The 14208-nt window shown below is 50.1% G+C and overlaps 1 protein-coding gene across 1 annotated transcript in view; it reads left to right on the top strand.

Moving 5' to 3' along the window:
• Ppl (periplakin) overlaps positions 1 to 14208 on the top strand; it is a 48602-nt gene that overhangs the window by 7199 nt on the left and 27195 nt on the right. The window contains exon 2 of the mRNA XM_021185602.2: positions 12429 to 12528. Coding sequence (XP_021041261.1) covers positions 12429 to 12528 — 100 coding nt within the window. The remainder of the gene's footprint in view (positions 1 to 12428; positions 12529 to 14208) is intronic.

The following is a 14208-nucleotide window of genomic DNA, read 5'->3' as shown; positions in this document are numbered from 1 at the left end:
AGTATCGGTCAATTGGCTAATCAATCTGGTATTTATTGAACACCACCTATATGTGGCTTTCTCTTATGATTTCCTTCTGGTGGAGACTTGGAATTTTTTCTCATTCCTGATGCTCTGCTTTAACAGTTGCTGGCTTTCAGTTCCTTGTTCTCAGCCCTGGCTATATCTGAGAAGACCCTGAGGAGGTCTGCCAGGATATAGCTTATCTCAGACTAAATAAATCAGAACCTTTAAAGGCAATTGTCTATGATCCATGGCTGTGCAGTGAGAAGTAATCACAGTAGTGATATTGATGTCATGCTCTGTCCTGTTTTTAGGGGTGTGTAGATTATACTTCCCCTTTCAGTGGCAGCTTCCTGGAATGTCACCTTCTGTTCCTTTATGCTCATCTTTCCTGTATCACATAGTTGTAAGTATATCTTTAAATGTCATACAAGCCAGGTTGTGATGCACACTTTCAATCCCAATACTTGAAAGGCAGACACAAGTGGATTTCTGTGAGTTCCAGGGAGGGATATCTATCTTTGGACAGATAGGGTGTCAGGTAGCCCAGGCTGACCTTGAACTTTGGATGTAGGTAAAGATTACGTTGTACTCCTGAGCCTCTTTCCTCCTTCTCCCAAATTTTGAGATTACAACCATGAAACATCATGCCCAAGTTCTGAGGGCTGAGAACTGAAACCACAGGCTGTATGCATGTTAGTCAAGCATGCCACCAACTTGAGCTAGATCCCCAGTCCCTTAATTGGAGAATTTAACTCAGTTATGTTTATTGTGGTAACTAGTGTGTTTGGGCCCATTCTGCTACTTTGACATTTATAGTGCTTCCCTTTTTCATTTCTTTGTTCATTACTCCCCTTTTTATTGAATTGAGTTACATTTTCCACAATTAATTTTAGATCAGAAGAGCACCTGTAATCCTAGCACTCAAGAAGCTGAAAGCAGAGGTTTGCAAATTCATGATCAGCCTGGTCTACAATAGTAAAACTGTTTCTACAAACAAACAAACAAACAAACAAACAAACAAACGTTGGATTAAGAGGCCTGAATAGGAACTAATGAGGCTGAAAATACCCTGGCCTAGGTAATCTTCCTAATTATAGTCATTGGGGTGTTTTCTTAACCCTCCCTAATAACCTATAAAGTTTAGAACAATAAAGATTTACTCATCTGTAGGGTGGGCCCTTCTGTAACCCTTAATTCTAGGACTTGCATAAGCTTGGGGCTCAGGCTATAGGCATTAATTGGACCAGACAATTTATGGTCTGTCTACAGCTCATATCTCCAGGGTCTTATGGTCAAAGTCCTGTCCCCAGGGTCTGTGACAGGGGAAGGGAGATGACAAGGAGTTGGGAGACAGAAGTGAAATGTCTTGAGCTGTTATCAAATGTGAAGAGAGGACCTACTGGGCTGCTGCAGTTATGAGTGTAGACATTTACTGACCAATCTGGGTGCACAGGAAGACTCTTTGTCAGAACAGTTCCTAATAACAATAACTGCATTAAAATGCAAAAAAACAAAAACCAAATTCTACCACAAAGACATGCAGATGTGTTAGGAGAATCTGTGAGGCCCCCACCACCCGAGCCTGCTCTGAAGCACAACATTCTACCCCAATGTGAGCCAGTGACATCCATCTTGTCAGGTGGCCTGAGGGTCAGAGAGGGAGCCTGTGTCATTGCTGGGTGGGGTGTGTGGCCCAGGTTCCTGCATTGCTGGTTCCTTGCACTTGAAAGTCCTGTTCAAAGGGACAGGTGCGGAGTCCCTTGTGGTCACATCTAAAAGAATGACTCAGCCCGGTTTACCATCACTGATTGTCACCTTGCCTGCTACCTGGGATTAATCTACTGACCAGGGTGCCAACAAGATGTCAATTACCTGACACTCCTAGTAGTGACTGCCTCACCCTTCTGTCCTGAGAGTCTCTTGTCACTTTGCCTGGGTGGTGTGCGTTAGTATTGATGTCCCCCTTGGACTGGGGATGTTGCTTTGGAGCCTGGCTGCTTAGATTCAAATCCTGATACTGTAGTTTCTCAACTGTGTGACCTTGGACACGTTCCTCAAATCTGTTGTGCCTCAGATACCTTCATCTTGAAAAGAGTCACGGACGTTGCTAATGCTCTATGAAGTATCTGCTCAGTTTAACACCTACTGATGGAGCCCCACATTTCAGCAATAGAGAGGTTGAGGAAGGGGGATCATCAGCTCAAGGCCAACCTGAGCTAATAATGAAACCCTGTCTCAAAACAAATAGATAACCCCAGCCCCTTCCAAATAAACCCAAATTCAAACGAGGGTTGAGGAGGCGGCTCTGTCAGTAAAGCAGCAAGTGTGAATACAGCCCCGGAGCAGGGGTTAAAAGCTGGGCGTCGTATCCATAGTCCTGAGGCTGGGAGTGTGCAGTGGAGACAATGGACTCCTGGAAGCATGCTGGCCAGCTAGCCTAGCCTACTCAGTCAAGTCCCAGGCTATGAATGACCTTGTTTTAAGTAACAGGGGGAAGGCAACTGAGAAACAACAGATGAGACAACCATGGATATATGGGGATAGTCACACACACACACACACACACACACACNCACACACACACACACGCACACACACACACACACACACACACACGCACGCACACGCACGACTCGGCAAGTAAAGACTCATGCCACCAAGTTTGGTGACCTAAGTTTGTTCCTTAGGACCTACATGTTGGAAGGAGAAGTTACTTCAGATTGTCCTCCAACCTCCAGACATGCATGCCCCTATTTATACACATAAAATAAATCAAATGTAGTCAAAAGGACAGAAAAAGAGCCCAGCCTCGGTAACTATTGTGCCACCCTTCCCAGGCCCTTTCCTTCTAATAAATGACACACAAGAGGGCTGAGCGGAGCAGTGGGCACCAGTGAGTGCTCCCTAATTCCTGACAGTCCAGGCACATTCTGAGTCTCCTTTAGGGGAGACCAGGTTGGAGGCTCTGCCACACCCAAGTCAGTGTTTATCAGACCTGATGCCCTTCGGACCCACTGAGCCCAGACCTGGCTCCAGAGGCAGGTGAGACCTGGAATGGTGAGGCCGTGAGAGCCAGACAGCAGAATTTCCCAGAAGGAATCTGCACTCCCACACTCCAGCCATTCCTCTTCAGGTTTCCCCACCTGCACACCCCACACTCACCAAGAGTGAATTAACCCCAAAAGGGGAGAACTGAGGCAGGACCAAGGACTGGTGCATGGAGACTGACTCAGGCCTAAGGAGTCAGGTGGCTGTGGCAAGAATGGATTGCTAACTTACCCCCGCCCAACCCCCCAGGTCCTAGCTCCACACAAGGAGAGGCAGGGTGACATCTGGGCAGCCAGCGACACCTCCAGTGGAGAAAAGGCCTCTCCAGGGCTACAGGGCAGCAATTGGCTCTCAGAGTGTCTGCTCTTCGGAAAAGGCTGTTCTCCCAGCCTGGGGACAGGCCAAGTCTCCACTGCTGCTTTGTATCCAGGTACATCTTCATGCACTGACTGACCTTCACTTCAACCTGGGCTCCGATCGGCAAGGCTGGGTCATTTGGGAGTCAGGGTGTCAAGGACTTGGAAGCAAATGCCTGACCAGGGTGGTGGTGGTGTGTGTGTGTGTGTGTGTGTGTGTGTCCACGCGCGCATGTAATGTTGGGGGTGTAGGAAGGTCCAGGGAGCAAAGAACTGACTTTATTAAGTTTCCATAGTTATCAGACCCTGAGTGAGATAGACAAATGCTCATCTGCTTCATCCCAGTGCTACACAGAGGCCTCAGAACCTCCTGGAGTCCCCCCCCCCATGCCCCTCCCCTGCTGCCTAGGCCACATAGCTTCCATGTCATCCTCAGGAGACTTCATGTGAAAGAGTGTGAGGGGTCTCTGGTGGCGCAGGGGCTCTACCCTAACTGTCACCACACTACAGATAGGACAACTGAGAATCAAAGAAGCCATGTCGCTGGCAACGCAGTAAGAGGGGAAGAGCCCAGGCGTCTGACTGGCCTGTGTGCTTAACGAACAGCTCTGCTGCCCTTCTCCCCTCACCCCCACCCCAGCTTCGGAAAAGGGACCAGGGGCCCCTGCATAAAATTGCAGTTGTTTAGGGGATCAGCAGGACAGGTATGGTCTCTCAAGACACCTGTGTTTGTGTTTGGGTACACCCAGCGGATGTGCCTGTCCCTGTCTCCTCAGACGAATGTCTCTTTTGCTTGTCCTGAAAAAATTATGGACTATCCTGGCCATGCTGTGAAATCACACAGCACTGGGCTCAAACTCCAGTTTCCCACTTTGCAAGCACTGTCAGAGCCGAGTCCCCAGCACAAAGCAGGCAGGGCTGAAGCTACTGAACTTCTAACAGTTGCTGGCTCCCTGCCCTGCCCCCTAGGTTGCCCTGCTCCAGATATATCCTCGGCACACAAAGAGACACCTGTTCCTGCTCCTGTCCCCGGGAAGCTCTTGTCGGGTCCTCAGACACAGCCCTGGAGCTCTGTCTTAGTTAGAGCTACTCTTACTGTGGGGAAACACCATGACCAAAGCAACCTGGAGACGACGAAAGAGCTCCTTTGCCTTCTACTTCCGTGTCATACTCCTTCATGAAGGGAATCAGAACAGGAACTCACACAGCGCAGGAACTGATGCAGACACCATGAAGGGGTGCTACTTACTGGCTTGCCCCTCTTATAGGACCCAGGACCACCTGCCCAGGGATGGCTCCACCCACAATGGACTCCCTCCCCCATCAATCACTAATTAAGACAACACCTTCCAGGCTTGCCTACAGCCTGATCTTAACAGGGAGGCATTTTTTAAATTGAGGTTTCCTCCTCTCAAGTGACTTGACTAGCCAGCATGGGCTCCAAGGAGGCACCTGGCATTCCCCCAGCCCGCCTGCCCCCACTTTCCCCATCCTAGGAGAAGCAAGGGGGACATAAGAGGACCCCACTGAGGAGCATAAATGACCACAGATCTGCTTTTATTTGCTGCTCTGAACCCCACCTCGATCCTTGAGTCCCAAGGTCAGATACCAGATGCAACCTTTAACTAAGCAGCAGAATGTATTGGTCCCATTGAAGGGCTGATGAAGCTGAGGGCTATGAGTTGAACAACTCACTGGGCACAGTGGTACAGGTCTGTCTCCAGAGCTAGTGAGGAACCTCAAGCCTTGCCTGGGTGCAGAGTGAGGAGTCAAGGCTAGCCTGCCAACTTTGACTCTAAGTAACTAAAAAGAAGGTTGGGGCTACAGCGCAGGGCACACTACTTGCCTAGCATGTTTAAAGCCCCAGCTTCAGTCCTCTGTACCACTGTCAGCGCAGCTCAGCTCTGACCCCTGTCTGACTGCAGACACAGATCTTTCCCTCCACAGCTGCCCCCACCCACGTGACCCTGGCAGTTGCCTTTATTCTGAAACAACTCCGGAAATGGGAAGATGGGGTTGGTGATATTTGAGACACCTTCAAATGACAATGTCTACCTGCCCTGACCGCTCACACTCCTACTAACTTGTGGGCACGGAAGTGAAGGCTGGGCATGCCCTTTCAGTGGGGCACTTACTAGTCCTTTTACTGTTCTGGGGTGGATGGCTAGGAGTGCTTTGGTTTCTCTGGACCAATCAGGTGGTTACCAACTGTGGGCAGGACAGGACTGGGATGAGATGGGTGGGAAGGACGATATCTCAGCCTCCATCAGGGCCACCGGGAGTGGATGCCCAGTGTGGTTCATCAGCGAGATGAAAAGCCCAACCTGCCAGGCCTGTTCCCTGGCCCCTCCCTGTGCATTCTGCTCCACCCTACATTCCTGTGCTGCTGGCATGGAACAGGGCAGCTCTCACGGGAACACACATGGTCATCTCTCTCTTACTCAGACCCCAAGCCTAAAGAGCAAAAGCACAGAATGTTCCAGACACAAATCTCATAGCTTTTCTGTGAAACAGGAGAAATAATGGTGGCCTAGAGAGAGATGGCTCGGCAGTTGGGAGCACTGACTGTTCTCCTGGAGGACCTGGGTTGGATTCCTGGAACATCACAGAAGCTCACAACAGTCTGTAACTCCAGTTCCATAGGATCCGATGCCCTCTTCTGGCCTCCATGGGCACTGAACATCTGTGGTGCACAGACATACATACAGGCAGGCAAAACACTTATACACATGAAATAAATTAATTAATTAATTAAAAAAAACAAATTAAAATAAATAATGCCACTTCTTTTAGAGGGTAGCGGGATTCCTGAGCGGTGTCATACATACAAGGGCCTGCTCAGCGCTGGGCTGGTGACAGCCTCTGGAAGCATTCTTTGGCATCTTCCAGGTAGCTGGGGTTGCCTGACCCTCAGAACAAACCATTATAATCCCAGAATCAGAGAAGTCAGCTATAGCACCAGCTGGAGCATGCTGAGAGGCCATAGCTCAGCCTGCAATGGCCACCTTCTGCTGCCTGCTGCTGCCACTGACCTGGTGGTTTGGCTTCTTAGGGTTGGCAGGGCCACTAATGGCTCCTTCAGCTTTTAGCTTCTGTTTCTCAGCCTGGCCTCACCTCTCAGCCTCTTAGGGCCTTGGGATCAGGATGTCGCCACTCCCACCCCCTGCGCCTGCAGCACAGGAGGGGATCTCCCAAGAATGTCTAAAAGAGACTGTAAGCTTGGGGAGTGTTTGCACTAATCACATTCTCTCTCATACAAATGAAGTAGTGTTTGCACCAATCACAGCAATCCCTCTGCTAAGCCATCCAGAAAGTGCGTCCCTCTCCTTGTTAGACAAGGTTTCAGGTGAGCACCAATTCCCTGAAGCTTGAGATAGCAAAAGGTGTCCTGTGAACCTTCAGGGCTGGGGTGTTCTGCTTTGATCAACGAGTGGTTCTCTAAAGGTGTCTAAGGACTGTGCTGGTCCTGATGTGAGGGCAGTCCCTCTGGCTGTTTGACTGGCATTGTTTCTGCCCAAGACAGCCAGGGCAGCAAGCCAGAGTCCAGCAGCTGCTGACTAGGGAGCCACACCCCAGACTCACTCTAATGATTCTTGTTATTTATCTGTTGTTGTTGCTGTTGCTGTTGTTGTTGTTGTTTGTTTGTTTCTGAGATAATCTCACACTAGAATTTCCTACATAGCCGAGCGTGGTGGTGCATGTCTTTAATCCCAGCACTCGGGAGGCAGAGGCAGGCAGATTTCTGAGTTCGAGGCCAGCCTGGTCTACAAAGTGAGTTACAGGACAGCCAGGGCTATACAGAGAAGCCCTGTCTCGAAAAAACAAACAAAAACAAAACAAAACAAAAAAGAATTCCCTACATAGCCAGAAAATTCTGATCCAGGCTGGCCTTGAACTTACAATAATCCCCGTGCCTCAGCTTCTGGGAACAGATGAGCACTATTGTGCCCATCTAGCCAATCTCTTTAGAAAGCACTTTCATGAGACAAAGTGAACTGAGTCTGCAACTCACTCAGTGGATACAACTCCCGAGGTGTAGTGTGTTCATAGCTGTGTACAGTCAACAGCACAAGCAATTCTAGAACATTATATCACCCCCAGTCCCCAGTGCCCCCCACCCAGCACATACCATCCTTAGCACTCCTGAACTCTCTTCTGGGCCAGTCCTCAGTCTGGTGGAATTCCCTTTTTACTCTGGGGAATTCCTCCACTCTGATATTTTACATCAATGTATCCATTCACTCTCTGATCCTTTGTATCTGGCAGCTTTCCCCTAGAGTCCTGACAGCAAGGTTCATCCTTGCTGAAGCAGGCGTTAGAGCTCCCCCTGTATTTTAGTTGAGCCATAGAGATAGCTCACATCTTAACTATCTGCTCTTTGTTCAGTAGACATCTGAGTTGTTCTAAATTCTCATGTTATAGGTAACGCTGGGAAGACTGAAGCCACATTAACTCTCTTGGGTTTCGATCCAGGAGTAAGGACTCACTGGGCTGAATGGCAAGTCTACATTCAGCCATTGCTTTATTTACTCATTTGTTGGACAAGATCTCACCTAGTAGCTCTGACTGTCCTGGAACTCATTATGTAGACCAGGCTAGCCTTGAGCTCACAGAAATCTACCAGCCTCTGCCTTCTAAGTGCTGGGATTAAAGGCATGGGCCACCACATCTTTGTGTGTGTGTGTGTGTGTGTGTGTGTGTGTGTGTGTGTGTGTGTGTATGAGACAGGATCTCATGTAGCTCAGGCTGGTCTCCAATTTGCTACTTATTGGAGATGACCTTGAGCTCCTGATCCACCAGCCTCTACCTCCTGAGTGTTGGGATCGCTGCCACACTTGACTTTATTTTATGGTCTGTGTATGTAGGTAACCACAGGAGTCCACCTTGAGTCCTCTATCACTCTCTGCCTTGTTTTATTGAGACAAGGTCTCTTAATGAACCTGAATGTCTCTGTGTCTCTGTCTCTCTCTGTCTCTGTCTCTCTCTCTCTCAGCTAGGCTGGCACCTTCCTCAGTGCTGGGGTACCATGACACCTTTTACATGGGGACAGAGATCTGAACTCAGATCCTTACAGAGCCATCTCTCTAGTCTAGCTCCCCACTCCTTTGAAGACAGGGCCTCAGATAGCCCAGACTGACCCCAACTTCATTATGTCGACTTAGACTCCTGATGCTACAGCCCTGCCTCCTGAGGGCTGAGATTGCAGCATGGGGGCCACACCTGGTTTATTTACATGTTCACCTTTTTCCACATCTCGGAACCACTTCACATTGCCGCCAGCGGCTCACACGGCAGGGGGATTTCTCCATGTCCTTGTAGCAACTGATACAGCGTTTCCTTATTCTTTATTATTACCACAACCATTTTGAAGTGGATAAAGGCATGGCAGTTTTGAGCACATGACATCTTAAACCAATATATTAACTATGAGCTGTGTGCTACAAGGCCTTAAGACTGCCAACTAAAGATGTCAAGGGTGTGGACTCTGGGGACTGTCTCAATTGGAATCCTGGCTCTGTTGGGTAATTACTGTGTGACTTGGGGAAGGTTACCTAACCTCTCTGTTCCTCATTTTCCATATCTATAAAGTTGGGATAATAATATATCATGTTAATTGCAGGGTTCTAAGAAGATAAGGTCAGAAGGGACTAGGAACCTGGCATGCAGAAAGTCAGTATTGGCATCTATTGTTATTATGATGCGTGTTGTTGCCCTGTGTTGGTTTATGTGGTTTTCACAGCATCCATCTATCTGGGTAGCAGTCGGTGCTGGGGGGAGAACTGCTGCTCTCTGTTCACAGGCTGTGTGATTCTGGGGGAGTGTTCTGACATCTCTGAGCTTTATTTATCTCACCCACAACTTTCCACACAAGCCTCCCTACTTCTTGGTGTAAGGATGGTGAGAGGTGGTGGATGTCTGGCCGGTGACTCAGACAATGGAGACAAGCAGGGTGCCTTTGTGCTCATCCTCATTCAGCAGGTAGAGAGCCAGAGGCTCCCGGGGATGAAGGCATAACTCCTGCCTGCAATTGTCCAAGCTCCTGATGGCACCTCTTGGTTGTTCCAAGCTCTGAGTCCCATCCTGCGTGCTAAACTCTGATGGGACAGTGATGGAGTCCCACGATGGGACAGCCAGTCAACCTGTGACAGGCTGACTGAGCACATGGAAACATTCCCTGAGGTGAGGCTGGAAGGCCCCTAACAGTGGCTCATGCAGGCAGGAAGATGTTGGGAAAGCCTCTCTATCTCCAGATGCTGCCGGCCGACAGGAGGCAGGAAGGCAGAGAACAGGGGACCTCTTTCTCCTAGTCTGCCCAGCTGAGGAGCAGGGCCTCTCTAGAAGCTCAGCTTATCCCTTCTGATGCGACTCTGCATGAGTTCCCCCATTCTTATCCCTCTTGGCCCATATCTAGGACAGGGACAGCTTCTCATAACTGTGTATAGGCGTGTGACTTCATCTGGTGTGTGTGTGTGTGGGGGGGGGTACTTTCTAGCTGCCTAAACGGCCAGAGGTCAGTCAGTGAGTGACTTACAGAATGAGGGCTCCTGGGCCTCTCTTTAGGAAAGTGCTGCTTCCTCTGTTGATTCTGCAGAAGAGGTAGCCTGGACTTTGTTCACTGTGAGCTGCCAGCCCACTGCCCTGGCCTGACACAGGGTAGGCCCTTGGGCAAGGTGAGGATGTGCGCAGGCGCGCAGTCATAATCGCCTTTGCTGGTATCATTTCTTCTCCCAGCTTTGCTCTCCAGTACCTGCCGTGCGTGCAGGTCCCCAGCCACTGCGGGTATCCAGGTCCCCAGGAAAAACCTGAGAAACCCACAGTGATAGATAGCATGCAGTGTCCTGGGCTCTGGCGACCTTTACTGCGCCCAGGGTTTGCAGAAGTGCACCTGATCCTCAGTCTCTCCTGTACTTGGGGGATCACTTTGAGGATCTAGTCCCCCGGCCCCCTGCCCTCTATCCCTGCCTAACCCAAAGGATGCACCCAGGACCTACCTTTCTTTGAAGCCTCTCTTTACTGGACATTCTGGCTGAGACCCCAACCTCATCCACATCCAAATGTATACATTTTATACATTGGAATATTATCCAGCTGGAGAAGGAGCAGAGTTGTCACAAAGACTGTGACAGGGATGGGTCTCCCAGACACTAGCGAAGCCAGCCATGAAGGGCTGCAGATAAAACGTCAAGCATAAGATGCTCACGGGTGCAGTGCTGGTGGCAAGGAGGGGAGGGGATAGAGAAATCAGAAGCAGTTGCTAATGGGCATGGGGTCTAGAGATGGCAAACACATTCTTCAGTTAGACAGTGGCGATGGCTATAAAAATCTATCCTGGAACCCATCAGTGTATATTTTCGATGGGTGAACTAATGCCGTGTGAATTACATCTCCAAGCAAACACTGAACTTGGCACAGTGGCCTGCACCTGTTACATTGTTATCAGCCAGGCAGCCAGGTCTTCTGCTCTATTGAAATTGTGGGTGGGGGAGGAGCTGTACAAGGGTGGGACTTTAGCATTACACAAGGCTCCATCTCTGGGTGACTGGCAGAAGATGGCTGTGATCATAGGTAGGAGCAGCAGCATCAGGTGCAATCAGCCAAAGACCTCAGCCTTGTGCAGGCCTCCGGTGCCAGGACCTCTAGCTCTACAAGTGTTTCACCATTCTAGACAGAACCTCGAGCCATGTTAACGCCAGGACGGAGGCTCTACCACTGACCTGATCTTCAGTCTGCTCTTTGCTTTTTATTCTGAGGCAGGGTCAAAATAAAAGTTTCCCAAGCTAGCCTTGCACTTACTGTGTAACCCTGTCAGGCTTTGAATGTGTGATCCTCCTACCACAGTCTCCCAAGCAGATGGAGTGGCAAGCCTGTACCACCAGGCTCAGCCGTATTCCATCTCTCAGGCAGGCCCAGAGAACCAGAATTGCTCAGCCCCCGACAGCCCAGCACTACAGGTCTCTGTGCCTCACATCACAGCTACTTTTGCTCCTTGTGTCTTGGTTGATCACTGTTCCCTGGCTTTGACTCCTTCTGAAGGGGTCCAGGGCGCCTCACTTTTGCAAATAAGACCCAAACTGACAATCTCAGGGAAGGCACCACAGAGGAACCTTCCAGCCAACTCCCCAAGTGAGGCAACGCTTGCTTGTATAGGCAAAAGAGGCATCTGCATCAATCACAACACACCCTGCATGCAAATGAAGGCTCCTGTTTGCACCAATCATGGCAGTCCTTATAGAATATCGGGGAAAGTGCCCCTCCTCTGGCTTGGGTAGGAATAGTTCTAGGGTCATCTTGAGTTCATGGAGGTTTGTGACATCAACAAGTCTAATGTAAAACTGTCTCAAACAGTTCTGGCACCAGCTACCTTCAGGAGCCATGACAAGCAGCTGTGACTGTCATGTAGTTTATTCAAGGTGTCTGTGGAATGCAGGAGACAGCTGGCATAACGGCAGTCCTACTATCTGTCTGACTGACAGTCTTTTTGCATGAGGCAGCCAGGGCAGCAGAGAAAGTCCACGCTCAGTGTCTTTGCTTATTTAGTGGACCAGGTGCATTGACAGTGCCTGCAGTAAGAATCCAAAGGACTGTCATTAACGCACAGGGTGATTTTTTACAGACTTCTACAGTGCTTTAAGTGTTAAATGCTTCAACTCATCAAGTGCCACAGGAAGAGCTGGGCCCCTCTCATCTGTCCCAGTTCCAACATGGATGGCTTGAGTTAGTGGTGGATGCCAGCCAACACAGAGGCCATCCAACCCCAGTGGAAAAAAATGAAAGGCTTGTGTTTTGACAACACGACAGAATACGAGCTTTAAATCCAATGGACAAAGTAAAGGCTGATACCCCTGCCCTGTGCACTATTTGTGTGTTAGTGGCTTCATCCTACTGGGACAGGCTAGCTCCTGGAAGTCTGGCTGGGTTGGCAGGTCCCTGGCAGCCTCCCAGGGGCCAGCCTGGGAGGCTGGAGGCTGGAGGCTGGGCTTGCACTGAGTCCTACTTCTCTGCTCCTTCCATCCGCAGCATCTCCAACAAGGAACTCTCAGATCTGATTGAGCAGCTGCAGAAGAATGCAGACCAGGTGGAAAGGAACATTGTGGACACCGAGGCCAAGATGCAGAGCGTGAGTGCCAGCTTCCCCTCCTGGGGCCTTCTTCAGCTTGGTCTTCACCCAGGAATACGGTCCCAGGCTCACCCACATCCAGCGTCTTTGTGGTTGCTACAAGCACAGCTCTTGGCATGGAGAGACCTGCAGTCCTCAGCCTAGCTATGGCTGAGGAAAAGAACCCACCCAGCCCAGGGCTGCAGGGATGCTGAGTCCCTGCACTGGGAGAAGAACTGACGCTGCTAAATTGGTAACCTAGTAACAGTAACAGTGGCAGTGCTGGGCTCCTTGGCTTACACTGTCCTCAAGGAAGACAAAAATCTCCTCGTGGGTGGAGCTTCCCCTGGGCGGAGCTTCCACTTGTGGCAGACTCTTAGGAGTCTAATCTGGGCACTTGACCTCCCTCAGTCACCTCTGTCCTGTATGAGTCCTTCTCAGAGGATAGAAGCACTCACATAGTCAGGATGTTGCAGGTTCCAGGAAGCCTAGCAAGTTCTACTGGGACACCAGGGGCATTCACCCAGCACACCTCCAATACCTGGACAATGCCTCCTTTGCTGGGGAACATATATCACTTTCCCATTCTCTCTCTCCTGACCTGCCGGAACCCCAGTGCTGCGGGTGAAACCCAGGGCATTAGCACGGGGCATGCTGGACTTGCTCTCTTCTGGCCTTCTGGATGAGGTGCTAAAAGAGCTGGGGACTAGTCAGGGACTAGCTGGCCCCAGGAGTGGCTGTAAATGGAACTGCTAAACTGGACAAAAAAGGAAGCAGCGAAGCCAGACTACATTTGGATCTCGGAGCACAGTGTCCCTGAGTGTCGGCAGGCCCTGGTACTGTTCCTGCCACACTTATACTCTAGTGTGCTTGTTGTTTGTCTGGAATTCAAGTGTAGCCAGGAGCTATGCTTCATCTGGTATCTTAGTCACCAGATGACCAAGAGCCAGCCCTGAGCAGTGTGGGACCAAGGGTTGGAAATTTACAGGACACCAGGCCCCACTGTTGTCTCTAGCCTCTGTTGTGGCTGCTTCTGCCTCCACAGCTTTCTCTGGGAGACCAGGGGTGTAATCCCAGGGCCCAGTCTATGACCCACTGTAGCCAGAGGATAGGGTGGGGGTGGTAGGTGGCAACTAGGGTCACAGGGGTCAGGAAGCCAGGGAGGTCCTGGCCCAGGATGGCCCTTCAGGGACTGAGGAATGTGGTCACCTTCCTCCTACTTGGGATCCTTGAGCACTCATCTCTCGCCTGTCAGAGTACCTGTTCCCTCCCAACATGCCTCTGGGAATTTTTTTTCTGCTATCCCCTCTCCTGGCACCCAACATGCCTCTGGGAATTTTTTTTTCTGCTATCCCCTCTCCTGGCACCCAACAATGGTATTTCATTTGTTTTCTTTCCTAAATGAAAATCATTTTGTTGGGATGTATCTGTTTTTCCTCACAACCAGACTAGTGTGTGCTCATAACTAACGTTTTAGGACAGATAAACAATATGTTGTGGGAAACTAAAATCCCATGGAGTCCATCCTCAAAGGCCTCCACCGGCCAGCTCTTCAGGGTTCTGTTCAGCCTTCTGTCATGTGCACATTGGTACAGGTGTGTGCATGTACGAGAGAGAGAGAGAGAGAGAGAGAGAGAGAGAGACAGAGAGACAGAGAGACAGAGAGAGACAGAGACAGAGAGACAGAGAGAGACAGAGAGA

Source organism: Mus caroli, chromosome 16, assembly GCF_900094665.2.
Source record: "Mus caroli chromosome 16, CAROLI_EIJ_v1.1, whole genome shotgun sequence".
Lineage (NCBI taxonomy): Eukaryota > Metazoa > Chordata > Mammalia > Rodentia > Muridae > Mus > Mus caroli.
This window is presented reverse-complemented; position numbering and strand designations above follow the sequence as displayed.